Raw genomic sequence first — 27,103 nt, forward strand, 5'->3', positions numbered from 1 at the left:
AAATTATCCTTAAAAGTGTAACTTGAATGTTAAGTATTATTATATGTAAGTACAGTGTAGCTGTTTTCAGACGCACCAGAAGAGGGCGTCAGATCTCATTACAGATGGTTGTGAGCCACCATGTGGTTGCTGAGATTTGAACTCAGGACCTTCAGAAGAGCAGTCAGTGCTCTTAACCACTGAGCCATCTCACCAGCCCTTAAGTAATCTTTATGTCAAAGTTTTTTCTCAAATTCAAATTTTCCCTCACCAAATACAATGTATATATAAAGTATCTCAAAATCGGAAATAAGATAGCCATGAGAAAAGTGTCTTATGGAAGATCGCTTTGAAGTTAGGCAGACTGAATGTAAGGTTTTTTTGTTTTGTTTTGTTTAGCTTTGTGACTCTGGTATTTCTATTTAAACTTTAGTATCTACCTCCATAAACATACATTTCGAATTGTGGAAAAATTAAATGAGGTATTATACATAAAGTGCTTGTCCTAAATTCTAATAAATACTCCCTAACATACTGCTGTTTTCAGCTTTGGACCTTCGTAAGATCTTGAAAATAAGATCACCATAAAAAAATCCAGGATGACTCACAGGTTAAAAAATAACACTATTCACTGTAGCCTAGTAAAAAATGTATGTGCTTTAACTAAAGGCATTGTCTAGTCATTATACATTTGTTGGCCAAGAACTTCTTGCAATGGCTTATGGGCGGTGTAGATAGATGGCTTATGGGCCGTGTATAGACTGAGAAGGGACAAAGTCACCACAGCTTAAGTGTCATGGTTCCACTGGAAAGACATTTCTTACTATGAAGTTACACTATAGTCTTATTGTCTTTTTATCCCTTTTAAATGGATTGATTTTGTTGTTTGACAGTTTTATTCATGTGAGTATTCTCTCCCTCTGCCCACATTTATTTATCTCCCTCTCATCTCTATCCCAACCACTGTCTCTACCAGTCCCTTTCTTGGAATCTTGGCTTTGGGTTTTATTTTGTGACCCATTTAGTTTAACCAGGACCATCTGTGGGACACATGGGTTGGAACTGTCCATTGGAGCCTGGCAGGATCATCAGTGGGTATATAATGGAAGGCAATGATTTCCCCTCTTCTTTTGTCTGTCAGTGCTAATAAGTAGTTCAGTGATAGGCCCTGAACTCCTCCATCTATACCTGTCGGTCCATCCTCAGGAAGACTCGGTTCAGGTACGCACAGCTGCCATGTGTTTGTGATTGCAGTGTCTGTGCTTAGAAGATGCCTTTGTGCTGCTCTTCTTCCTATCTTAAGCTTTGTCATTCTTTTTACCCCCTCCTCCTCAGTGTTCCTTGATTTTAGAGGGGATGATAAATATCTTTTTACAGGTAGATCTCTAGTCTGTTACTTATTCTCACTGTAGCCATGCGTCATTCATTGTATTCACTACCCTTACCTGGAAAGGGAACATTTGTCTATGGGTACAAGCATGTATTTAGAAGGCAGCTTGATGTCAAATCATTTTTGCTAAACAACTGTAATTAGTTCTTCCCTGGGAATTATCTCCTCCACCATGAGTTTTTGATCAGGTTTACAGTTCCATGCAATCCCTCCTGTGGACTGGTTCTCAACCTAATCAGGAGGTAGTAACTCCCATAACAGTAGTGTCACTGTTGCACACTGGGCACGTCTTCCCTGACAGGCTGGCTTTGTAGAAGTAGGATTCAGGTACAGGAGGACACTGAATGTGTGTCCCTCCCCTGCAGCCTGCATGGCACCTCAGGGACCATGAGAAGTAGGTGACGTGGAGGGACGCTTCACTCAGTTCCAGCTTGGTTTCCCCACACCACACATGGGTGATGTGTGGAGTCCTTTGCAAGAGGGACTTGTCTAATTTCGGGAGATGACCGGGAGGAGTAGTATAGGAACACTGAGGAAGAGGAGGCAGAAAGACTTCCTGACCAGTAACTAATGAGGACTTATCCACCTATGGCCCCGGGGATTTTGTTTAGTGACCCATGGCCACAGGGATGAGTTTTTCTTCTTTAGCCTTGCAGGGTAATTCCTGTAGGATCCTTCCCAGCCTCCTGTTAGTAGGTTTCTCTGGAGGTGTTCCAGACCCTGTTTGCTTTCACTGTGGCCATCTAACGATCCATTCATCTTACTCTCTTTCTTGTCATCCTGCAACTTGGTGACTATGTAATTTTTTCTACAGAAAACTAATGTACTAATCATGTAGACTTAGCATATTCTTGTTACCATTTTTCATATAGTTAAACTGCATTCTGCTTTGGAAATGACAGTATTATATTAGTATAAGTTTAACTTTGAATCTTTCTTTTAGAGAATTGTGATAAAAGTGAAATTTTGTGATTGAAACAGTAATTTTAGATTTATTGGATGTTACCCTTGGAAGATAGTCTACTTAACTTTTTTCCCATTAAAACCCAGCAAGATGCCAGTGGGTAAATTTAATTACTGGTGCCTCCTTATGAGTGTTGTCCTCTGATCTCTATCCATACACCTTGCATTTGTGTGCCCCTTCCCCAGTTAATAAATGTAATTTAAAAATTCATATTCCTTCACATTGTAGAATATGCATATTATTTTTCTTTCAGTTTATGTATAACATACAAGTTGTTTTGTAGCTGATGGTTCATTTAATTCATCAGACATGAGTGGTACTAAGAGTAAGTAAAATTAAGCAAATAAAATATTTGTTAGTTTTGGTTTTTTGAGGTAGGATCTGTAATATGTAGTTTTGACAGTCCTAGTCCTCTTGTGTACTGACCCTCACCTCTCTTCTGTGTTCTGTACATACACACTTCATTATTGTTCTTCCTTTGTTCAAGCTAGAGAATAAATACAATGTAGACCAGGCTGGCCTCAAACTCACAGAGATCCACCAGCCTCTGCCCCCCTCAGTGCTGGGATAAAAGGTGTGCACCACCACATCCAGCTTCAAATAAAATTTTCAAAGGTTAAATACACACACAGACACACACACACTCGCGCGCACGCATACACGCATAGATATTTCTTCTCTTCTCCTCACCTCCCTTTTTGTGTTATTAGGAGTAGAAGTTAAGCTTTTGTGTGTGCTGTGCAAGCACTCTACCTAACCATAGTTATTAAGGTATTTAATTTTAGATACTATTAGTTTTATAGGTTTAAATTTAGGTAGTTTAGAAATTATGCCATTCTGATTGTTGGTGGGATTGCAAGCTTGTACAACCACTCTGGAAACCAGTCTGGTGGTTCCTCAGAAAATTGGACATTGTACTACTGGAGGATCCCACAATACCTCTCCTGGGCATATATCCAGAAGATGTTCCAATCAGTAAAAAGGACACATGCTCCACTATGTTCACAGCAGCCTTATTTATTAATAGCCAGAAGCTGGAAAGAACCCAGATGTACCTCAACAGAGGAATGGATACAGAAAATGTGGTACATTTACACAATGGAGTACTAATCAGCTATTAAAAACAATGAATTTATGAAATTCCTAGGCAAATGGATGGACCTGGAGGGCATCATCCTGAGTGAGGTAACACAATCACAAAAGAACTCACATGATATGTACTCACTGAAAAGTGGATATTAGCCCAGAAACTTAGAATACCCAAGATACAAGATACAATTTGCAAAACATATGAAACTCAAGAAGAATGAAGACCAAAGTGTGGATACTTTGCCCCTTCTTAGAACTGGGAACAAAACACCCATGGAAAGAGTTACAGAGACAAAGTTTGGAGTTGAGACGAAAGGATGGACCATCTAGAGACTGCCATACCTGGGGATCCATCCCATAATCAGCCTCCAAACGCTGACACCATTGCATACACTAGCAAGATTTTGCTGAAAGGACCCTGATATAGCTGTCTCTTGTGAGGCTAGGCCGGGGCCTGGCAAACACAGAAGTGGATGCTCACACTCAGCTATTGGATGGGACACAGGGCCCCCAATGGAGGAGCTAGAGAAAGTACCCAAGGAGCTAAAGGGGTCTGCAACCCTATAAGTGAAACAACAATATGAACTAACCAGTACCCCCCCCCCCAAGAGCTCGTGTCTCTAGCTGCATATGTATCAGAAGATGGCCTAGTCGGCCATCATTGGGAAGAGAGGCCCCTTGATCTTGCAAACTTTATATGCCTCAGTACGGGGGAACACCAGGGCCAAGAAGGGGGAGTGGGTGGGGGGTCTGGGGGACTTTTGGGATAACTTGAAATGTAAATGAAGAAAATACCTAATTTAAAAAAATGAATTAAAAAAAAAAAGAAATTATGCCATTCTGGATGAGGTAATGAAACACAAAAGAGAGACTATGGGCTTTGAACATATTTTGAATTCTAACTCATTCATTTTATTTCTAGTATATGTGTGTGTATAATGTTTTGACTGGTCAGTAACTGTGTAATCATAGGCAAGCTATTTCATATCTCTAATATTCTGTTGATTTCATAGGGATCCAATTTCCTAAGTGCAACAAAGCCTTTTTCTGTTGATCACTAACATTTCTTCCAACTTTCTATAGTATAAATCCCACTAGAAATCAACTAGTGGACTTCTTCCTCATTTGTGTGAGCAGATAGAAATTAAATGTCTACATGATAAGAATTTAGCAAAATTTCAACAGTGTCCCCACCTCTAATCAAAACATAAAACACAAAGTAGTGAATTCAGGATATAGGGAATTCTCAAGTTTCTTCAAGACCTTTATAGATCGTTTTCAGTTTTGTTCAACCATATTTGAGTATTCAATATTTACAGTACATTGTTTAAATATGAGTAGTCTGACTGGGTTCCTGAAATAACTGGAACTGTAAATGTAGCAGCAGGACATTGAATGTGCCAGGCTTCAGTGGTGGCTTCTAAGTCTTGGGGTGGGAGCGGGGATTGAGGGGAATTTTGCAACACAATTTTTCCTAGTCCTCTGGCCCTCTTGTGTATTGACCCTCACTTCTCTTCTGTGTTCTGTACATACACACTTCATTATTGTTCTTCTTTTGTTCAAGCTAGAGAATAAATTCAGTTTCTTATTCTACTGAAGAAAACAGCAGTTTGGTATTATTTCTCAATGCTTGTTTATTAGTACTCTGCTGAGAATTGCCTGTGTTTTTTAAGGCACACTTGAAGTAGTTTGCATATAAATGGGAGTATTCAATACATCCTTCAACTTTAGACAAAACAAATTTCATCTGAAATTTTATATGTAAAAGGATTGCAGGAAGGATAGTTTTTTAAAATATTTCTAACATGTATGTCACAGTTTTCTTTGCAACTTGAAATTTTCATCAACATTTTGCAATCCTAGCAAATGGTTGTTTGCAATGCAAAGGAACACCTGGGGTATGTTTAACTAAGTTATTTAAATGTGGAAATGTTAGGCTTTAGAACAAAGCTATGCCAGTATCAGTGGCTCAGATGAAAGGTAATATTATAGTTGGCCTAAAAATGATGGCCTTAATGATATTTCTATTTTGTGAAGAACATTAAGTTTACCTCATGAGGTTTTCATTCTTCAGAAATCTAAGTTACAGAAACCATCCCTCAGAACTGTTGTGATTCAGCTATTTAAGGAAGTTACACCATCTCATAATTGAGAGAAAGCCAGAGTTTAAGTATCATCTCTTTGGAGTTTGTAGCCAGAGCTTCTGGTGTAACACATTTTAAAAACTGTATTGGACAAATAGACCAATGGAATAGAATTGAAGACCCAGAAATGAACCCACACACCTATGGTCACTTGATCTTCGACAAGGGAGCTAAAAACATCCAGTGGAAGAAAGACAGCATTTTCAACAAATGGTGCTGGCACAACTGGTTGTTAACATGTAGAAGAATGCGAATCGATCCATTCCTATCTCCTTGTACTAAGGTCAAGTCTAAGTGGATCAAGGAACTTCACATAAAACCAGAGACACTGAAACTTATAGAGGAGAAAGTGGGGAAAAGCCTTGAAGATATGGGCACAGGGGAAAAATTCCTGAATAGAACAGTAATGGCTTGTGCTGTAAGATCGAGAATTGACAAGTGGGACCTCATGAAACTACAAAGCTTCTGCAAGGCTAAAGACACCATCAATAAGACAAAAAAACCACCAACAGATTGGGAAAGGATCTTCACCTATCCTAAATCAGATAAGGGACTAATATCCAATATATATAAAGAACTCAAGAAGGTGGACTCCAGAAAGTCAAATAACCCCATTAAAAAATGGGGCTCAGAACTGAACAAAGAATTCTCACCTGAGGAATACCGAATGGCAGAGAAGCACCTGAAAAAATGTTCAACATCCTTAATCATCAGGGAAATGCAAATCAAAACAACCCTGAGATTCCACCTCACACCAGTCAGAATGGCTAAGATCAAAAATTCAGGTGACAGCAGATGCTGGCGAGGATGTGGAGAAAGAGGAACACTCCTCCATTGTTGGTGGGATTGCAAGCTTGTACAACCACTCTGGAAATCAGTCTGGCGGTTCCTCAGAAAATTGGACATAGTACTACCGGAGGATCCAGCAATACCTCTCCTGGGCATATATCCAGAAGATGTCCCAACCGGTAAAAAGGACACATGCTCCACTATGTTCATAGCAGCCCTATTTATAATAGCCAGAAGCTGGAAAGAACCCAGATGTCCCTCAACAGAGGAATGGATACAGAAATTATGGTACATTTACACAATGGAGTACTACTCAGCTATTAAAAAGAATGAATTTATGAAATTCCTAGCCAAATGGATGGACCTGGAGGGCATCATCTTGAGTGAAGTAACACAATCGCAAAAGAACTCACACAATATGTATTCATTGATAAGTGGATATTAGCCCAAAACTTAGGATACCCAAGATATAAGATACAATTTGATAAACGCATGAAACTCAAGAAGAATGAAGACCAAAGTGTGGACACTGTGCACCTTCTTAGAATTGGGAACAAAACACCCAGGGAAGGAGTTACAGAGACAAAGTTCGTAGCTGTGATGAAAGGATGGACCATTTAGAGACTGCCGTATCCAGGGATCCATCCCATAATCAGCTTCTAAACGCTGACACCATTGCATACACTAGCAAGATTTTGCTGAAAGGACCCAAATATAGCTGTCTCTTGTGAGACGATGCCGGGGCCTAGCAAACACAGGAGTGGATGTTCACAGTCAGCTATTGGATGTATCACAGGGCTCCCAATGGAGAAGCTAGAGAAAGTACCCAAGGAGCTAAAGGGATCTGCAACCCTATTGTTGGAACAACATGATGTACTAACCAGAACCCTGGAGCTCTTGTCTCTAGCTGCATATGTATCGAAAGATGGCCTAGTCGGCCATCAATGGAAAGAGAGGCCCATTGGACTTGCAAACTTTATATGCCCCAATATAGGGGAATGCCAGGGCCAAAAGAATGGGAATGGGTGGGTAGGGAAGTGGGGGGCGCTATGGGGGACTTTTGGGATAGTATTGGAAATGTAATTGAGGAAAATATGTAATAAAAATATAAAAAAAAAAACTGTATTGTTTCTCCTGTATATTGTTTTCTCAGTTTTTTGTTTTGTCTTAAAGTTTTTAGTTTTACATGTATGAGTGTTTTGTCTGCATGTATGTATGTGTGCCCATTTGTGCCTTGTGCCTATGGAGATCAGAAAGTGGATATTGGATGCCCTGGATGTGGAGTTATAGACAGCTGTGAAACACCATGTGGGTGCAGGTAACTGAGTCTGAGTTCTATGAAAAAGCAGCAGACACCAGCCCCTTCTCAGTTTAGATTTTGAGCATCTATGAAATACCTTATACCACCATTTAAAATTCTGTTTTAGTCTTGGGTGACTGAATATTTCCTTCTGTGATGTCAAAAGCATAATGCAAACCACAATATGAAGGCCAGCCGCTGGTAGACAGTCTATTAAGACAGTGACTTAGCCTGGTAGAGAGGTTGACGAGGCCATGGAGCTCTTGAAGTTTAGGTTTCTTAGGTGTTTGGAATCCTGAGCACAAGGGTCTGATGGCCATGGCTCTACAGATGTTTGACCTAGTCATTTTTGTGCATGCTGGAGTGGAGGACAAAGATCATGATCTGGTATCTTCCTCAGCTGTTTTCCACCTTATTTTCTGAGGTGAGCTTCCAAACCCCAGCTGATTTGGCTAGCCCCAGCGGTTGGTCTGTCTCTGCCTCCTCAGCTCTGCAATTACTGGCATGCCACACGATTTTGAACATAGGTCCTGGGAATCCACACTCAGGTCTTATGCTTGTAAGGCAAACAGTTTACTCACTAAGTTAGCTCCATCACTCATTTTCATGTTTTTAATATACCTTATAGTAGTATCTCTATATTTTAAAAACAAAACACATTTTGAAAATTTAACAAGTGGTTCTGTAAGTAAATGCATTATTTTAAGAACATAGAAATATGGCACCAAAGAAAAACTTAAGACCTATAAATTTATAAAAACAGCATAAGTAAGCTGGTACCTGGCTGTGTGTGTGTGTGTGTATTTGTGTGTGTGTGTTTTATGTAGTATGTACACATGTGTGTAGAGACCAGAGGTCTCTCAAGGTGTCTTTCTTAATATTTAAGGTAAGGTAATTATACCATCTTATAATTTAGAAAAACCCAGAATTTAAGTATGATTTCTATGTAGTTTATAGCCAGAGCTTCTGGTGTAACACAGTTTTTAAAAAACTGTATTATTTCTCTGTATATTGTTTTCTCTGTTTTTGTTTTGTTTCAACATTTTTGTTTTTCTTATTTTATATATATGAGTGTTTTATCTGTGTGTATATATGTGACATATTTGTGCCTTGTGCCTATGAGGATCAGAAAGACAATATTGTCTATCATATTTTATAATTAGTTTTTTAAAGAATTAAAAATTTTTTTAATTTGTTTTTCTGTATATAGAGGCTTTGTCTACATGTATGTCTGCACGCCATATGTGCCTGACACCTACAGAGCCCAGAAGAGGTTATCAGATCTCTTAGGACTAGAGTTGTAGACAGTTGATACCTGCCATGTGAGTTCTGGGAACTGAGCCTAGGTCTTATGTAGTTACTTGACACAGTCTTTCACTGATCCTGAAGCTGACTGACTCAGCTAGACTGGCCAGGCAGCTAGCCAGCTCCAGGGCATCTCCTGTTCAGTCTCTTAGCACTGGACTGCAGGTGCACCCTGATATGCCCAGCTTTTTTTGTGGATGCTTGGATCTGAACAGTGGGCCATGCTTGTGCTGCAAGCACCTTGCTAACTGTTCCAGCTTGCCAGCCTAAAGAATGTTTTCTTTGTTTTAGTAAAACTAGGTTTTTATGTACTTTTTCTTTAGGTTACCATGAAATTAATCAATATTCTATGAAATTTACTTGAATTTGTTACCTCATTAAAAGCAACTATAGTTTGGTTTAGTGAACTTCTGTGTCACTCTCAACATTTTGCAATTAGTGTGTAATATATGTCACTGTAATTATGTTAATACTATATTTTCTCAACATTTTAATGCCCTTGCCAGTTGTCCTTAAAATTATGACACAGTAAGAAATTTTATGTATTAGAAAAACGCCAGCAGAAGGTTGCTATTCTATATCATTTGGTACCATATAATCTAATTTGAAAGTATCTTTTTAATTGGGATTAGTAATGTAAAGAGTAAAGTTCGTGAGTTTTTTTACTTGAGTTGCATATTTTACATGAAACCATTCCTTGCAAAATTTTCAGTACCAGTTGTAGATAACACCTCTCCTAATAAAATTTCTTTCGATGAAGAAATACTACTTATGAACTAGAATTATTTGGTAGGACTGTTTAGACTAAAAATGATGTGTGATGGATTAGTTATTTGGAAAGTATTGAAAATTGTTCACAGTTCCCTGTAGCTTTAGAAGTAGATTTTGTAATGAAGGGTTTATCTGCTTTTTTTAAATACCTTCCGTCTACTTCACTTGAATATACATATGCAAAAACATTTCGTCTCCAAGTTCAATTGGTCCTTTTTTGGTCTCTTTTTATTAATTCTTTTGCTGTGAGCTGATTTCTTTGCTTTTATTCCTTAACCTAACTTATTTTTAAATTAGCTTTACAAAGTTAATTACTCTACCTTAAATTAGCTAATCAGCTATTTTGAGCAGTGTGCAGGATAGCTTTTTGTCAACTTGACAAGAGCTAAAGTAATCTGAGAGGAGGGAACCTCAATTAAGAAAATGTCTTCATAAGATCAGGCTATAGGCAACCCTGTAGAGCATTTTCTTAATTATTTCCCAGTTCATTTTTGAGTGGTGCCATCCCTGGGTTGGCGGTCCTCGGTCTACGAGAAAGCAGGCTGAGCAAGCAGTAAGGAGCAAGCCAGTAAGCAGCACCCTCCATGGCCTCTGCATCAGTTCCTGTCTCTAGTTCTTGTCTTGTTTGAGAGTCTGTCTTGACTTCCTTGATGATGGACTGTGATATGGAAGTGTGAAATAACTCTGTCCTCCTTGGTCATGGTGTTTCAGCATAGATATAGTAACTCTAAAACAATAAGCTTTATTCCCTGCTATCCTCTCAGAGTTTTAAGCTTTCCTATGCTTTATTGTAAGGGAGAGCTTATTGTTTGAAGAGAAGATTCTGTGATATCATTCCTAATTAACATTTTATATGTTGTTCCTACTACCTAGAATGCCTTTGCCCCTTTCCCCACTTTTTGTTGTTTTCTGAAATTAGATCCAGTCAAGTAGCCTTGATGATCTGAACTTATAGAGATCTGTCTGCCTCTGCCTCCTGAGTACTGATTTAAGATCAGAGGAGTGTGCCACCATGCCCAGCTGTTTCTTCCTTTTTAAAAGGACAGTTTCAACATTTTTACCCTGAAATGTTCTGAATTGTCAGTAGATATTAGATATGTACAGTTAAAACATTTAAGGCTAGGTTAAGCCCTGGGGCAGGGTGACTTTTGTTTGGTATCTGGGCCTTGGGAGACTTGTTGACTGTACTTATACCCTGCACTACCAGATTATTCTCATTTCTGTCTATACTTTTAGGTATGTACTGAATGATAAGAAGATGACCCAATAATAATTGCAGTTTCTAATGACCAACAGGTGAAAGAGCTTAAACATGCAAACAAACTAGAAATAACTGACATCAAACTGGAGGCAGCAAGAGCTAAGAGTGAGCTCGAAAGAGAAAGGAATAAGATCCAAAGTGAACTGGATGGTAATATATAATCTCCCATGCTTTCTCTGTTCTTTCCAGGTCTTAATGCAAATTATTAATATAGACCAGCCTGAGTTCTTTTCCAGATTCTCTGTCTTAATACAATTTTCATCTTAGAGTATTAGGAATGATTTTTATTATGTTGAATGATTTGTGTATTCTGTGATTTTTCTTTAACGAACTGTCTACTGTCTTAATTTTATATAGCAATTCTTGATTACTGTGTGGATTAAAAGAAACATTGAAAATATGAGCCTGTCCTGTGTGTGCTTATAATTGTAGTTGCTCTTAGATCATCTGCGACCAAGTTAGAGCATGTAAGGCAGTGGAGCCCAGGCTCAGCTTGGGATTTGATTGGCTGTAAATCCTAGATTAGTTACTGCGTCCTCATTCAAGGTGGGCTCAGTTTCAGCTCCATTTTACTCTTAAAATGGCTCATCAGAATTTCTCAGAAGTTAAGTTTCTTTCTTAAATACTTTAAAAATCTACCCTCAGGCTGTACTGTGCTTGAGTTGACCTCTATTGTTTCCTGTAGAGCTGATTTTTATTAATGATTGTTTTGACTGTTTCTATGTATTATTAGAGTTGAGAGTTTTTTTTTTTTTTTAGTGTGAGCGTTTGGGATCTATTGCTATATTGTGTTTTTAAAGGTTAAATATAAATTATCTATAGTTATTTCTGAAATATTTATTCTAAGACTTGAGAATTCTTTTAATAAGCTTAAAAATGTGATTATTTTTAATTTTGTTAGAAATGTGGCATATTTTCTAAAATTCTGGGTCTTTTGAAGAATTCAGTTAATGGTTTTGTTCAATTTTACCATTACCATCTAGTTTATGATACTCCCCTGGGGCTTTACCTCCAGAACCCCTATAACAAGTCCAGTGACTAAGCCTGTCTGTGTAGTCATCCAAGCTGATCTCTGTTCCCCCAAGATTCAAAGGAATAAGTGTATGTGAACTATTTGAAAGATATCTGAGTAAAAAGTGACAACATTATGTCCAAGTTTTAGTTTTAGCTTTGTTTCTCTGTTATTTTGGGAAAGTTCTGATGAGCTAATGCTCTGTAAGGACCTCTAAGAACATGTGTCCATGAGTTATGGTTGTCGAAGGACACTGTCACAATCTTTCCTTTTACTAGGGGTCAAATGCTTGCTAATTGGAAACTTCATGTTAATGTTGAATAGAGTTTATTTTTCTTCTAAAAATATACTAGGATTGCAGTCAGACAATGAAATTCTCAAGTCAACTGTTGAGCACCACAAAATGCTCTTAGTGGAAAAAGATCGTGAATTAATACGTAAAGTACAAGCTGCCAAGGAAGAAGGTTACCAGAAACTGATGGTCTTACAAGATGAAAAGTAAGTACTTAGTCCTGTAGTTTGTGTTAAACTTCTTTGTGCAAACATTATATTCTCAGATCATCTTTATTATAGTTCTGCTAACATATTGTCATCTGTTGTTTTAGGCTAGAACTTGAGAACAGATTATCAGACTTAGAGAAGATGAAGGTGGAGCATGATGTCTGGAGGCAGTCGGAAAAGGAGCAGTTTGAGGAGAAGCTGCGGGCCTCCCAGATGGCAGAGGAGGCAGCCCGCAGGGAGCTGCAGAGCATTAGGTGAGTTTCTTATTCTAAGATGGGGGGCATCATGGTGTAAACGGAGCACAGAAAATTCCTCTATATCTTTCATCTGAGTCTCCACATAGAAACAGATTTCTTAACTCTATTGTAATCAAGATGAAGTTAGCAGTTCAATAAATCAGACAATAAACCAAACCCATTTCACTTTCTTTTGTTTCTTTAGTTCACTCTTTAATAATCTTCATCTGCCCTCACTGTATCTCAAGACTGCAAAATGGTCACTAGATGATGTTCTGCTGCCTTTAGTATCCATTCACCATCTTGCCTCTTTAGTTGCTACTTGTGTTCCCCAGTTGTGATTTCCTCGTGTATGTTCATCATTTCTTGCTTTTTATTATTTGGGTTCTGAGTGCCTTCCTTTTTGTAAATGTCATTTTAACCATTGTAGACTAGTAGATTCTTATTTTCTTTTGTGAGTTCCATTGTGTTTTTATATGCAAACTATCTCAGATTTGAAGCACCTGCCACTTCCTGAGGCTTTTCTTATTTTTTAATTTAATTTAATTTTATTTATATATCCTGAACATGGTCCCCACACAACCACCCCCAATCTACTGCTCCACTTATGTTCAGAGAAGGCCTGGCCTCTATGGATATCAACCAGCTGTGGTATATCAAGATACCTCCTCTTCTATTAAAGCTAGACAGGGCCACCTAGTAGGGGGAAAGGTCCCAAAGTCAGGCAATAGAGTAGAGACAGTGTCTGCTCTCACTGTTAGGAGTCCTACAAGAAGATGAAGCTACACAACTGTAACATGCGGAAGACCTAGGTCAGTGCCATACAGGCTCCCTGGTTTGCTGTTCAGTCTCTGTGAGCACCTGTGGGCTCAGGCTGGTTGATATTGTGGAATTTCTTATGGTGTCCTTGACCCTCTGGTTCCTACAATCCTTCCTCTGCCTTCTGTGGGATTGATTACCCAAGCTCCACCTAATGTTTGGCTATGGATCTCTTCTGCATCTGGATTTCACTATTTTCTAGCATCCATAGACATCATAGCATCAGAACCACCATTCTCCACCATCCTAGTGCTTTGACCCTTGAATGCAGTTCCTCATGTTGTGGTGATCCCCAACAATAAAATTATATATTTTCATTGCTACTTCATAACTGTAATCTTGCTACTGTTATGAACTGTAATATTAAGTATCTGTGTTTTCCAGTTGTCTTAGGCTAGCCCTATGAAAGTGACATTCAATCCCAAAGGGATTGTTACACCTCCCCACCCCTCCAGGTTGAAAAACACTGATCTAGACTTTGTTTTGACTTTCCTTGTCCTGGGTCTGTAGTCACTTCTCTAAGGTGCTGTGGTTCCTTTTTCTTGGAGAGTAATAGAGGAGTGGTGTAGGCAACAACATAGTCTGGGACTGTCTGTTGGTTCTAGGAACTCCTTACATTCAGTTCCTTTCAGGAAGGTGCCTCTTCTTTCCATGTTGAGAATAGAACATTGAAATATCTGCTATTTTGGAACAGTGTCTCCCCTTAATCCTCTGAGATCTTGTACATGTGGGTGGCCACAGTTTGACACTGAGGAATCTTCTTATATCGTTGTCCACTGAATTTTTTAAGGTGAGGGTCTCAGTGAATTTGGAGCTAGATGTTTAAGCTAAACAGTCAGGCCATTGAGCTCCAGGATGCTCCTGGCATTGGAATTGCAGGGGTGTCTTGCTATCTAGTCTGCGTTTGCATAGTTGCTAGAGAGAGAACTCGGGTCCCCATGCTTGTCCAGCAAGTGCTTTACCTCCTCAGCCATCTCCTTAGCCCAGCGTTTTATATTTTCATGCTCTGTTGCATATCTAGATGTTTTTAATTGTTCGATATTCCTAGCATTTTGAACTTGTCACTTTATAATGTCCTTCATGTCTATTATAACTTTATGGCTTAGTCTGTTTTGTTAAGTGTATTTACCATGGCCCTTGCTTGGTTATTGTCTAATGGGCGTAATTATCCCATGCTTCCTTTTTCAATTTATTGGTACCTCAGTTACTTCATTTAGTTGTTGAGATGATTTTATTTCTTTACCAATTCTTAGCTTCCCAATCCAGTGTAATACTGGGTCAGATTATAGATGGTAGGCATGCTTGCTTCAGTCCCATTGAGTTTCTTCATTGATTAATAAATTAGCTTTAGGGGCAGGAGAGACAGCATGGCAGTTGGACACATGTCACTCTTGCAAAGGACCCAGGTTCAATTGCAGATGGTTCATAACCACCTGTAGCTCCCTTTTCACGGGCTCCACTAACTGCTCCTGACTTTCTCAGGCACCAGGCATGCACATGTTGCCTGTATATATATATGCAGGCAAAAAAAATGTTATGCCAGAATGGGAATGGGTGGGTAGGGAAGTGGGGGGCGCTATGGGGGACTTTTGGGATAGCATTGGAATGTAATTGAGGAAAATATGTAATAAAAATATTAAAAATTAAAAAAAAAGTTATGCCTAAGACTTAAATGCTATTTAAAGGGATGCTGTTTAAAATGCTTAATTATTCACTGGTACAGTAGATATAGTTGACTTAATTGATCTTAATCCTATACCTTAAGAGAGGTTTTAAAAAATCTTTGATTAGAAAACAATTTTCTTCTTGGCTCTCTTTTACTATTTTATCATTAATTTTGTTTTTCACATCACTGTGATCAGAGAATATTTCTACTTTACGCAATACATTAATATTGTGATCTAACATGTCAAGGCCAGTGTTAGGACCAGAGACATTCATTTTTTGTGTGTGTGTGTGTATGTGTGTGTGTGTGTGTGTGTGTGTGTGTGTGTGTGCGTGTGTGCCTCAGAGCTCAGAAGAGGGTGTTACATACCCTGGAACTGTAGTTACAGGTGATTATGAGCCACCATGTGGGTGCTGCGAATTGAAAGTGGGTCCTTTGCAAGAGCCACAAATGCTTTTAGCCACTTAGCTATCCCTGCAGCCTCAGTCTTTACCTTTATAGGCAGTTTCTGCCATTTATTTCAACCTCAAGGCAATTGTTTCACAATTTTCACAAAATGGTCACCTGCTTTGCCTCATGCCTGTACTGTCTGGTCAGTTGCTGTGGGTCTGATGAGCAGATGTGAAGTGAAGTGAGCACAGTTGTCTTCAGCGTGTGCTCTTGTATGTGGGTCACACTGTGATCAAACCCTTTACATCATACCATATCAGTGGACTATAAGATTGGTTATTTATCTATATCATCACATGGATAGCCAGTGCTGCCCCTGGCTATCTGTGTGAGAGCATGTTATACTGGATATTGATAGCCTGGGAACAAACCAAAATTTGAAATTTGAGGGACAGTTTCTACTGAATACATACAACCTTCATATCATTGTGAAGTGGAAATTTAAAGTTAAACTATTTCAAGCCAGGTAATATTTGATACATTTATGTTATGGAATTTAGATTTCCTTTATACTTCTCAGTTGTTCATTTGATCTTTGTATGAACTAGTCAGTATTAAAGTCTGATTATTAGCATATTTCTGTCTTGGACTTCTTATAGTTCTGCTTCATAAAGATGGTTGCTGTGCTGTTTGGACTGTATTTACAAGGTATATTTTGATGATCAATTGCGGGTTTTTTTTTTTATTACAAAAATAGACCTTTTTTGTCTTTCACTTATTTTTTTATTTGAACCCTCCATTATCTAATGTCATTACTATGTGTATTTTATACAGCTTCCATTTGTCTGGTGCATTTTTGTCAACTTTCTAAATTTTCTGCATTATTTTCTTTTTGTAAAATATTGTTTCTATACAACATGTAGTTATATAGTCTAGCCTTTGTTTTTTTTTGTTGTTGTTGTTTTATTTTGTTTTGTTGTTTTGAGACAGGGTTTTTCTCTGTAGCCCTGGCTGTCGTAGAATTCTCTATACCTCAAAGTCATAAACATCTGCCTGCCTCTGCCTCCAGAGTGGCTGACTGTAAAATCATGAATCTGTGATGGACTCTGAGAACCATTCTTGCTTGTCTTTTGCATTTAGGTTCATGTTACTTAACTATTCCAGACAGTGTCTTCGATGGGTTTTACTCTACTGTCATCTCAGGCCGTTTAGAGTGTTTTCTATTTAAATTTGTACCTACTCCTCTTGTTTCTAGCTTCTGTAGCCATAGTGATAAAACGTTAGCATCCTGTTGTTACTTAAAGACAATAATGAACTTGACCCATAGTCCTTGTTTTATTTTATTTGACAACATTTAATAAAATACAAGCCAGTTTTTATCTTTAACTTGTCGATAATATAAATCATTTCCTATTTCATTAGTCACTTTTGAAATTTGCTTTTTATTTTTCTTGAGTTTCTCCAGATCATTTATCATGTGTGATTGACCCCAGACATTTTAAAATAAGGATACCTTAACCATACAATATCTGATAGGAGTACTTCTGAAGATTGTTTAATTCTCTCCCTTTAGAATATTATATAATTGATGTCATGTTTGGTTTACTGATTTATAAATTTAATCACATCTCCTAAGTCTGTTTATTTTTCACTAAAATAAGTATAAGTGTAGCTTCTATTTAGTACCATCTAATCATAGGTCAGACACTATCTGGGGGAAAAAGTGGGTCCTGACAGGAAAAATGTAAATAGTGCTTAAAAAAAACATTATTTAAAAATGACACTGTGTGCTAAGTAGCTGATCTGCTGGGCACAAATGTGTGCTTTAGAGGTTATATACTAGTTATTATTATATACTAGTGTTTAGTCTTCATTACGGTGCTTTATTCATAATACGTCACAGTGGGAAGAATAATGTTTTAGAAGGTATTTTGTTATGGCAGGGAGATGGCTCAGTGGTAACATGCTTGCTGCTCAGGCGTGGGGACCTGAGCTTGGATCCATAGCATGGAAACACCCAAGGACAGCGGTGCACAGACAGGGTGACCATTCAGTTTAGCCAAAGGAGCAAGTTTATGGTAAAGTGAGAGACCCTACCTCAAAAAATAAGATGGAGAAGCCATCAAAGACATCCCGGTGCCAATGCCTGGCCTCCACATGTGCCTGCAAGGACAAGTGCATGTGCACATGCAATTGAATGTGCACACATACACATTTTATATCTTTTTTAAAATTTTTTTATTGGATATTTTCTTTATTTACATTTCAAATGTTATCCCCTTTCCCCGTTTCTCCCACCCCTGGAAACTCCCTATCTCATCCTTCCTTCCCCTGCTTCTATGAGGGTGTTCCTCCACCCACCCACCTACCCACTCATCCACTCCCACCTCCCCCCCCCCCCCCCAGTTCCCCTTCACTGGGGCATCTATCCAGCCTTCATAGGACCAAGGACCTCTCTTCCCACTGATGCATGCAGCTGGAGTGATGTGTACTCCTTTGTTGATGACTTAGTCCCTAGGAATTCTTGTGGAACTGGTCAGTGGATATTGTTGTTCTTCCTGTGGGGTTGCAATCCCCTTCATCTCCTTCAGTCCTCCTTTCTCTAACTCCTCTACTGGGGACCCCCGCGCTCAGTCCAATGGTTGGCTGTGAACATCTGCCTCTGTATTTGTAAGGCTCTGGCAGGGCCTCTCAGGAGACAGCCGTATCAGGCTCCTTTCAGCATGCACTTCTTGGCATCCACAATAGTGTCTGGGTTTTATAACTGTATATGGAATGAATACCCAGGTGGGGCAGTCTCTGGATGGCCTTTCCTTCAGTCTTTGCTCTACACTTTATTTCCATATTTGCTCCTGCGAGTATTTTGTTCTCCTTCAAAGAAGGACCAAAGCACCCACACTTTGGTCTTCCTTATTTTTGAGCTTCATGTGGTCTTTGAATTGTATCTTGGTTATTTGGAGTTTTGGGCTGATATCCACTTACCAGTGAGTGCATACCATGTGTGTTATTTTGCAATTGAGTTACCTCACTCAGGATGATATTTTGTAGTTCTAGCCATGTGCCTAAGAATTTCATAAATTCATCGTTTTTAATAGCTGAGTAGTACTCCATTGTATAAATGTACCACGTGTTCTGTATCTATTCCTCTGTTGAGGGACATCTGAGTACTTTCCAGCTCCTGGTTATTATAAATAAGGCTGCCATGAACATAGTGGAACATGTATCCTTATTACATGCTGGAACATCTATTGGGTATATGCCCAGGAGTGGTATAGCTGGGTCCTCAGGTAGTACTATATCCAATTTTCTGAGGGACCACCAAACTGATTTCCAGAGTGGTTGTACCAGCTTGCAATTCCACCAGGAATGGAGGAGTGTTCCTCTTTCTTCATATCCTTGCCAGCATCAGCTGTCATCTTAGCCATTTTGACTGGTGTGAGGTAAAATCTCAGGGTTGTTTTGATTTGCATTTCCCTGATGATTAAAAATGTTGAACATTTCTTTAGGTGCTTCTCTCGACCATTTGGTATTCCTCAGTTGAAAATTCTTTGTTTAGCTCTATACCCCGTTTTTAATAGGGTTATTTGATTTTCTAGAGTCTTAACTTCTTGAGGTTTTAGTATATATTGGATATTAGCTCCCTATTGGATGTAGGATTGGTAAAGATCTTTTCCCAATCTGTTGGTTGCCTTTTTGTCCTATTGACAGTGTCCTTTGCCTTACAGAAGCTTTGCAATTTTATGAGGTCCCATTTGTTGATTCTTGATCTTAGAGCATAAGCCATTGGTGTTGTGTTCAGGAATTTTTCCCCTGTGCCCATATGTTCGATGTTCTTCCTCACTTTGTCCTCTGTAAGTTTCAGTGTATCTGGTTTTATGTGGAGTTCCTTGATCTACTTGGACTTGAGCTTTATACAAGGAGATAAGAATGGGTCGATTTGCATTTTTCTACATGCTGACCTCCAGTTGTACCAGCACCATTTGTTAAAAATGCTGTCTTTTTGCCACTGGATAGTTTTAGCTCCTTTGTCAAATATCAAGTGACCATATGTGTGAGGGTTCATTTCTGGGTCTTCAATTCTATTCCATTGATCTACCTGTCTGCTGTTGTACCAGTACCATACAGTTTTTATGACTTTTGCTCTGTAATGTTGCTTGAGTTCAGGGATAGTGATTCCTCCAGAGGTTCTTTATTGTTGAGAAGAGTTTTTGCTATCTTGGGTTTTTTGTTATTCCAAATGAATTTGCAAATTGCTCTTTTTAACTCTGTGAAGAATTGAGTTGGAATTTTGATGGAGATTGCATTGAATCTGTAGATTGCTTTTGGCAGGATGTCCATTTTTACTATATTGATCCTGCCAATCCATGTGCATGGGAGATCTTTCCATCTTCTGAGATCTTCTTTGATTTCTTTCTTCAGAGACTTGAAGTTCTTATTATACAGATCTTTCCCTTGCTTGGTTAGAGTCACAGTGAGTTATGTAATATTATTTGTGACTATTGTGGAGGGTGTTATTTCCCTAATTTCTTTCTCAGCCTGTTTCCCCTTTAAGTATAAGAAAGCTACTCATTTGTTAAATTTATATCCAGCCACTTTGCTGAAGTTGTTTATCAGCTTTAAGAGTTCTCTAGTGGAATTTTTGGGGTCACTTAAGTATACCATCATATCATCTGCAAATAGTGATATTTAGACTTCTTCCTTTCCAATTTGTATCCCTTTGACCTTTTGGTGTCTAATTGCTCTGGCTAGGACTTCAAGTACAATGTTGAATAGGTAGGGAGAAAGTGGGCAGCCTTGTTTAGTCCCTGATTTTAGTGGGATTGCTTCAAGTTTCTCTCCATTTAGTTTGATGTTGGCTACTGGTTTGCTGTATATTGCTTTTACTGTGTTTAGTTATGGGCCTTGGATTCCCGATCTTTCCAAGACTTTTAACATGAAGACATGATGAATTTTTTCAAATGCTTTTTCAGCATCTAATGAAATGATCATATGTGTTTTTTCTTTGAGTTTGTTTATGTAGTAGATTACGTTGATGGATTTCTGTATATTGAACCATCCCTGTATCCCTGTAATGAAGCCTTTTTGATCATGGTGAATGATCATTTTGATGTGTTCTTGGATTCACTTGGCAAGAATTTTATTGAGTATTTTTGTATCAATGTTCATAAGGGAGATTGGTCTGAAGTTCTCTTTCTTTGTTGGGTCTTTGTGTGGTTTAGGTATAAGCATAATTGTGGCTTCATAGAAGAACTAATTGGGTAGTGTTCCTTCTCTTTCTATTTTGTGGAATAGTTTGAAGAGTATTGGTATTAGGTCTTCTTTAAAGGTCTGATAGAATTCTCCACTAAGCCCATCTAGTCCTGGGCTTTTTTTGGTTGGGAGACTATTAATGACTGCTTCTATTTCTTTAGGGGTTTTGGGTCTGTTTAGATGGTTTATCTGATTTCTTTTTAACTTTGGCACCTGATATGTATCTAGAAAATTGTGCATTTCATCCAGATTTCCCAATTTAGTTGAGTATAAACTTTCATAATAGGATCTGATGATTTATTTTTTATTTTTTTATTTTTTTTAGATTTCCACAGTTTCTGTTGTTATATCTCCCCTTTCATTTCTGATTTTATTAATTTGGATACCGTCTCTGTGCCCTCTGGTTAGTCTGGCTAAGGGTTTATCCATCTTGTTGATTTTCTCAAAGAACCAGCCTGGTTTTGTTGATTCTTTGTATAGTTCTTTTTGTTTCTACTTGGTTGATTTCAGGCCTGAGTTTGATTATTTCCTTCTGTCTATTCCTTTTGGGTGTATTTGCTTCCTTTTTTTCTAGTGCTTTTAGGTGTCTTGTCAAGCTGCTCGTGTATGTTCTCTCCAGTTTCTTTTTGGAGGCACTCAGAGCTATGAGTTTTCCTGTGAGTTTTCCTCTTAGGACTGTTTTCATTGTGTCCCATAGGTTTTGGTATGATGTGTTTTCATTTTCATTAAATTCTGAAAGGTCTTTAATTTCTTTATTTCTTCCTTGACCAAGTTATCATTGAGTAGAGCATTGTTCAGCTTCCATGTGTATGTATGTCTTCCATTGTTTTTGTTGGAATTTAAGACCAGCCTTAGTCTGTGGTGGATATAGGTTGCATGGGATTATTTCAATCTTCTTGTATCTGTTCAGGCCTGTTTTGTGACCAATTATTTGGTCAGTTTTGGAGAAGGTACCATGAGGTGCTGAGAAGAAGGTATATTCTTTTGCTTTAGGATGAAATGTTCTATAAATATCTGTTAGATCCATGTGGTCCATAACTTCTGTTGGTTTTACTTTGTCTCTGTTTAGTTTGTGTTTATATGATCTGTCCATTGCTGAGAGTAGGGTGTTGAAGTCTCCTAATATTGTTGTGTGGGGTACGATGTGTGCTTTAAGCTTGATTAAAGTTTCGTTTATGAATTTGGGTGCCCTTGCATTTGGAGCATAGTTGTTCAGAATTGAGAGTTCATCTTGGTAGATTTTTCCTTTGATGAGTATGAAGTGTCCTTTCTTGTCATCTTTGATAACTTTTGGTTGAAAGTTGATTTTATTCGATATTAGAATGGCTACTCCATCTTGTTTCTTGGGACCATTTGCTTGGAAAGTTGTTTTCCAGCCTTTTACTCTGAGGTAGTGTCTGTCTTTGACACTGACGTGCATTTCTTGTATGCAGCAAAAAAATGTTGGGTCCTGTTTACATATCCAGTCTGTTAGTCTATGTTTTTTTATTGAGGAATTGAGTCCATTGATGTTAAGAGATATTAAGGAATAGTGATTTGTGCTACCTGTTATCTATCAGTGATGTTATTTTTATGTTTGTGTGGCTATCTTCTTTTGGGTTTGTTGAAAGAAGATTACTTTCTTGCTTTTTCTAGGCTGTAGTTTCCCTCCTTGTGTTGGCATTTTATCTATTATCCTTTGTAGTGCTGAATTTGTGGAAAGATATTGTGTAAATTTGTTTTTGTCATGGAATATCTTGGTTTCTCTGTCTACAGTAATTGAGAGTTTTGCTGGGTATAGCAGCCTGGGCTGGCATTTCTCTCAGGGTCTGTATAACATCTGTCCAGGATCGTCTAGCTTTCATAGTCTCTGGTGAGAAGTCTGGTGTAATTCTGATGTCTGCTTTTATATGTTACTTAACCTTTTTTCCCTTACTGCTTTTAATATTCTTTCTTTGTTTAATGTATTTGGTGTTTTGATTTTTATGTGAAGGGAGAAATTTCTTTTCTGGTCCAGTCTATTTGGAGTTCTGCAGGCTTCTTGTATGTTCATGGGCATCTCTTTCTTTAGGTTTGGGAAGCTTTCTTCTATAATTTTGTTGAAGATTTTACTGGCCCTTTAAGTTGGGAACCTTCACTCTCTTCTTTACCTATTATCCTTAGGTTTGGTCTTCTCATTGTGTCCTGGATTTCCTGGATGTTGTGGGTTAGGAGCTTTTTGCATTTTGCATTTTCTCTGTCTTTTGTGTCAATGTTTTCTATGGTATCTTCTTCCCCCAAGATTCTCTCTTCTATCTCTTGTATTCTGTTGGTGATGCTTGCATCTATGACTCCTGATCTCTTTCCTAGGTTTTCTGGCTCCAGGGTTGTCTCCCCTTGTGATTTCTTTATTGTTTCTATTTCCATTTTTGATCTTGGATGGTTTTCTTCATTTCCTTGCCTATTTGATTGTGTTTTCCTGTAACTCTTTTTAAGAGATTTTTGTGTTTCCTCTTTAAGGGCTTCTATCTGTTTACCTGTGTTTTCCTGTATTTCTTTAAGGGAGTTATTTATGTCTTTCTTAATGTCCTCGATCATCATCATTAGAAGTGATTTTAGATCCGAGTCTTGATTTTCTGGTGTGATGGTATATCCAGGACTTGTTATGGTGGAAGAATTGGGTTCTGATGATGCCAAGTAACCTTGGTTTCTGTTGCTTATATTCTTATGCTTGGCTCCTGCCATCTGAATATCTCTGGTGCTACCTGCCCTCGATATCTGACTGGAGTCTGTCTTTCCTGTAATCCTAGATGTGTCAGAACTCCTCACAGTTCAGCTGTTTCTTTGATCCTTTGATTCTGGGATCCAGTGACCCTGAGATTCTGGGTTTGACAGAATTCCTGGTAGTCAAGTAGCCTCTGGGACCCCGAGATCCTGGTGTGACCAAGCTCCTGGGATCCTGGGATCCTGGCTATGTTAGAGCGCTTGGTATTTGAGCCTCCTCTAGGTGCTGTGTGTGGGACTGGCTGCAGAGTTTGCACCCAAGGTAAACAAGTGCAGACCAGAAGGAACCCAAGCCACTCCACATTTTATATATTAGAAGGCTGATTTACTATGTATTTATTCAGTTTGTTAAGTGTATTGTTACCTGTAAATTTATCCATGTAAAAATTACAGATGGTTAGGTGTGTAGTCAACTTTCCATAACAGCAGCATTCTAACCCAAACTATTACAAGAAATTAAAGAGACTATGTTTCTATATAACTTGTAGGAAGGTTAAGGATTTAACTGTTTTGTTTGTTTTTTCTTGGACACAAAAATCTACAACTAAACTATGAGCAGACAGAATTAATTCCTTCTTTCTTTTTCTCCTTCTTCCTCTGCTCTTTCTCTTAGTTGGCTTATTTTCTGCTGTTTTCTCTGTGAGGCAAGCACTATAGTTCCAGTGAAAAACGGCAGTTGCTTGCCAGCTCAACTTAGAAAGCTCTAGGGAGTGGTTTGGATGTGGTTCATATAATCATCTTTGGCCTCTCAGTGTGTCAGGGGAGTGAGGCACTGTGGTAAGCCAGGATATGCGGCCACTTCTCTACAGATATGGATAGAGAGGATGTGTGTTTGACATCAGAAGTGAGTAGAAGAAATTAAAGCAGTAACTATTCAAGGGAACAGGCTTAAACATTTAAGATTATTGCCTATAGTGATATCTTGTAAAATAGTTTGCCTTTTGCATAACTTAGTCTTCTCCATTTTGACATCACTGCTTTAGGTTAGTTTGTCTGTGTCACCTTATCAGGAAGTATAATTGAACATTAGAACCATTTCCTTTGCAATTTGGACTGTTTAGTAAGTGACAGGTGGAGAGTGTGTAGCAGCATTTGACAGGTGCAGAGAGAGATTCCTGTTGCATGTTTTTGCTTGATGTGTGTCGTTATACATGATTCTCTAGTAATGCTTTGGTTCAGTGGCCTCATGTCTTTTCAGGATAGTCCCTCTTAGTAAACAATGATCAGTCAGTTTCCAGCACTTGAGACAGGACAGTTGCTTTAGAAAGATGGTTTGAAGGGACTGTCCTCCTGAGGAGGAATTGCAGACTGCTTTTCTTGTCACACTATTTGCTTTCCCTTGCTAATGGACGTAAACATCATATGAAGGCAAGATCCTTTGCCATTGAATATGGTATTGCTGATCACATGTAACTACTTAAATCTGAGTTTAACTAAAATTTTAGGAGATTAAAATTCCAGTTCCTCATTCATACTGTCTACAAATTGCTCAGTAGCAACATGAGGCTAGGACCTTTTCAAATTGAAACTTTCAGATGATAATTTCCATTACCAGTGAGGGTCTTATCAGATAACACTGTTAAGCTGTTAAGAGCAGGGCCTCTGTCTTTATTTTTAATGTTTCCATAACAGTTAGAACTAGGCTCAGCATTTATGGGCACCCAGTAAATATCTGTTGAAATATCAAATAGCATATCAGCTGTATGACATAGCAAATCTAGACTCTGGTCACCATAGTAGAAAGGGATTTGAAATAGTTCCATCTCAACGTTATTCCACAGTTTCCAGTTAAGCTTTTTGTAAGCTGAACTCTGTTGTAACTTGACCCTTCATCATACTTCCTCTGACTGCTTCTATGTTTATATGTAAAGTAAAAGTAATTATAGGTTATCATTCTCCAACTTATCCTTCACTTCCTAATCTCTTACCACCCACTTATTAACCTTCTTTCTCTCCCTCCTCCTCTCCCCCAGGTTTCCCCACCCCAACCTGTTTCCCCTGCTCTCCCTTTCCACCCCTACCCCAATGCAGAGAATTAAACTTTAGGTCTTACACCATCATACTGAGCCACACACCCAGCAAAGCTCTCTCTTGAACAGCAATCTGAAGCAGCCTCTTTTATTCTATTACCAGGAAATATTCTGTGATTCAGCAGCATTGTCTTTTAAAGGTTCTCACTGAGTTCTGAGAGGGCGTATAACCTTTAGTCCCTTGAAGGGGAAATGATTCTTTCTTTTCCCTCCCAATAACAGATCAGCCAGGGGGGCTGGCAGTACTATCTATTCTTGTTTGCAGATTTGACCAAGTTTGGTTAAAATGGCTTTTCTCTTGACATTCATTGCATATAATTTATCCCAACTCTTCTTCCTTTCCCAGTTATATTCTACTAGGTAATTTTTCAACAGTCATGGAGTCTTTGGTATCATGCTCAGACTGTCTTCATGTCCTGTCCCTTCCTTGCCTTTAATCGTTTGTATTGTTGAACAGCTCCCCATGTTTAGTTATGTAACTTATTGTATCCTCATTCATGCATTATTTAATCTATTTATCATCCCATATACCTGCCCATACGCTGGGCTTTATCTTCTCTTAGAACCATTCACTTCCAATATGTAACCATCTTCCTTTAGTTGTTTTACTCTCACTCAAGGCACCAGAAGGTAGCCCTATGCTTCTCTGCCAACTTGCCTTTTGTCCTGGTTATATTTTTCCCCCTGCAACTTGACACAAACTAAAATCATTCGAGAAGAAAGAACTTCAACTGAGAAACTGCCCACGCCAGATTGGTCCATGGGCCACCATGTGGGGCATTTTCTTGATTAATGATTGATGTGGGTGGGCTCAGCTTATAGAGAGTAGTGTCACCCGTGTGCAGGAGGTCCTGGATGCTATTAGAAAGCAGGCTGAGCAAGCCATGAAGAGTAAGCCATTAAGCATTGATCTTCCATGACCTCTGCAGTTTCTTGACTTCTTGCCCTGAATAGGCTGTATACACTGTAAACAAACAAACAAACAAAAATCCTCTTTGCTCCCCAAATTGGCTTTGTCTGGTGCTCATCACACCAGCAGAAAGTAATCCTTAGTTTCCAAAATGAAGGGTGTTCTTCATTATGTTTCATTAAGGTCTTGTTTCATTTGTACTCTTTACCTATAGTATATGTTTAGTTTCTTTGTTTTAGACACTTACATTGCCTTTACAGCCCTGTTCAAATTCTGCCCTTCTTGCATAGCCTTCATCAATCCCCTAATAAAAATTAAGTTCATTTATTTGTACTTTCCATTTTTATAAGATTTCTTTTGACTTGTGATACATCTTAAATATTTAAGACCTGTAGTAATCAAGAGACATACATTTATTTCATAATTTGTCTTTTGAAACAGTCTCTACTTTTCTTGAATTCTTTTTCTGTGATTTAAAAATTTAAAACTGTTGGTGGTGTTCTTAAACCTTCATAGTACTTATAAGCTAATTTTATGTTAAAGTCTATTATCTTC

At 38.4% G+C, this 27,103-nt stretch overlaps 1 protein-coding gene across 2 annotated transcripts in view; it reads left to right on the forward strand.

Annotated features, from left to right (window-relative positions):
• The window catches only part of Cep83 (centrosomal protein 83), a 115,758-nt gene that overhangs the window by 56,873 nt on the left and 31,782 nt on the right, over positions 1-27,103 (forward strand). For both annotated transcript variants that reach the window (XR_003837767.2, XM_021175324.3), the window contains exons 8-10: positions 11,028-11,142; positions 12,358-12,502; positions 12,610-12,759. Coding sequence is in view for 1 of the 2 variants with exons in the window: in XM_021175324.3 (XP_021030983.1) it covers positions 11,028-11,142; positions 12,358-12,502; positions 12,610-12,759 (410 nt within the window). In the remaining variant the exon portion in view is untranslated. The remainder of the gene's footprint in view (positions 1-11,027; positions 11,143-12,357; positions 12,503-12,609; positions 12,760-27,103) is intronic.

The sequence above is a fragment of the Mus caroli genome, unplaced genomic scaffold (assembly GCF_978045245.1).
Source record: "Mus caroli unplaced genomic scaffold, Mus_caroli_1 scaffold_9, whole genome shotgun sequence".
NCBI classification, from domain to species: Eukaryota; Metazoa; Chordata; class Mammalia; order Rodentia; family Muridae; genus Mus; species Mus caroli.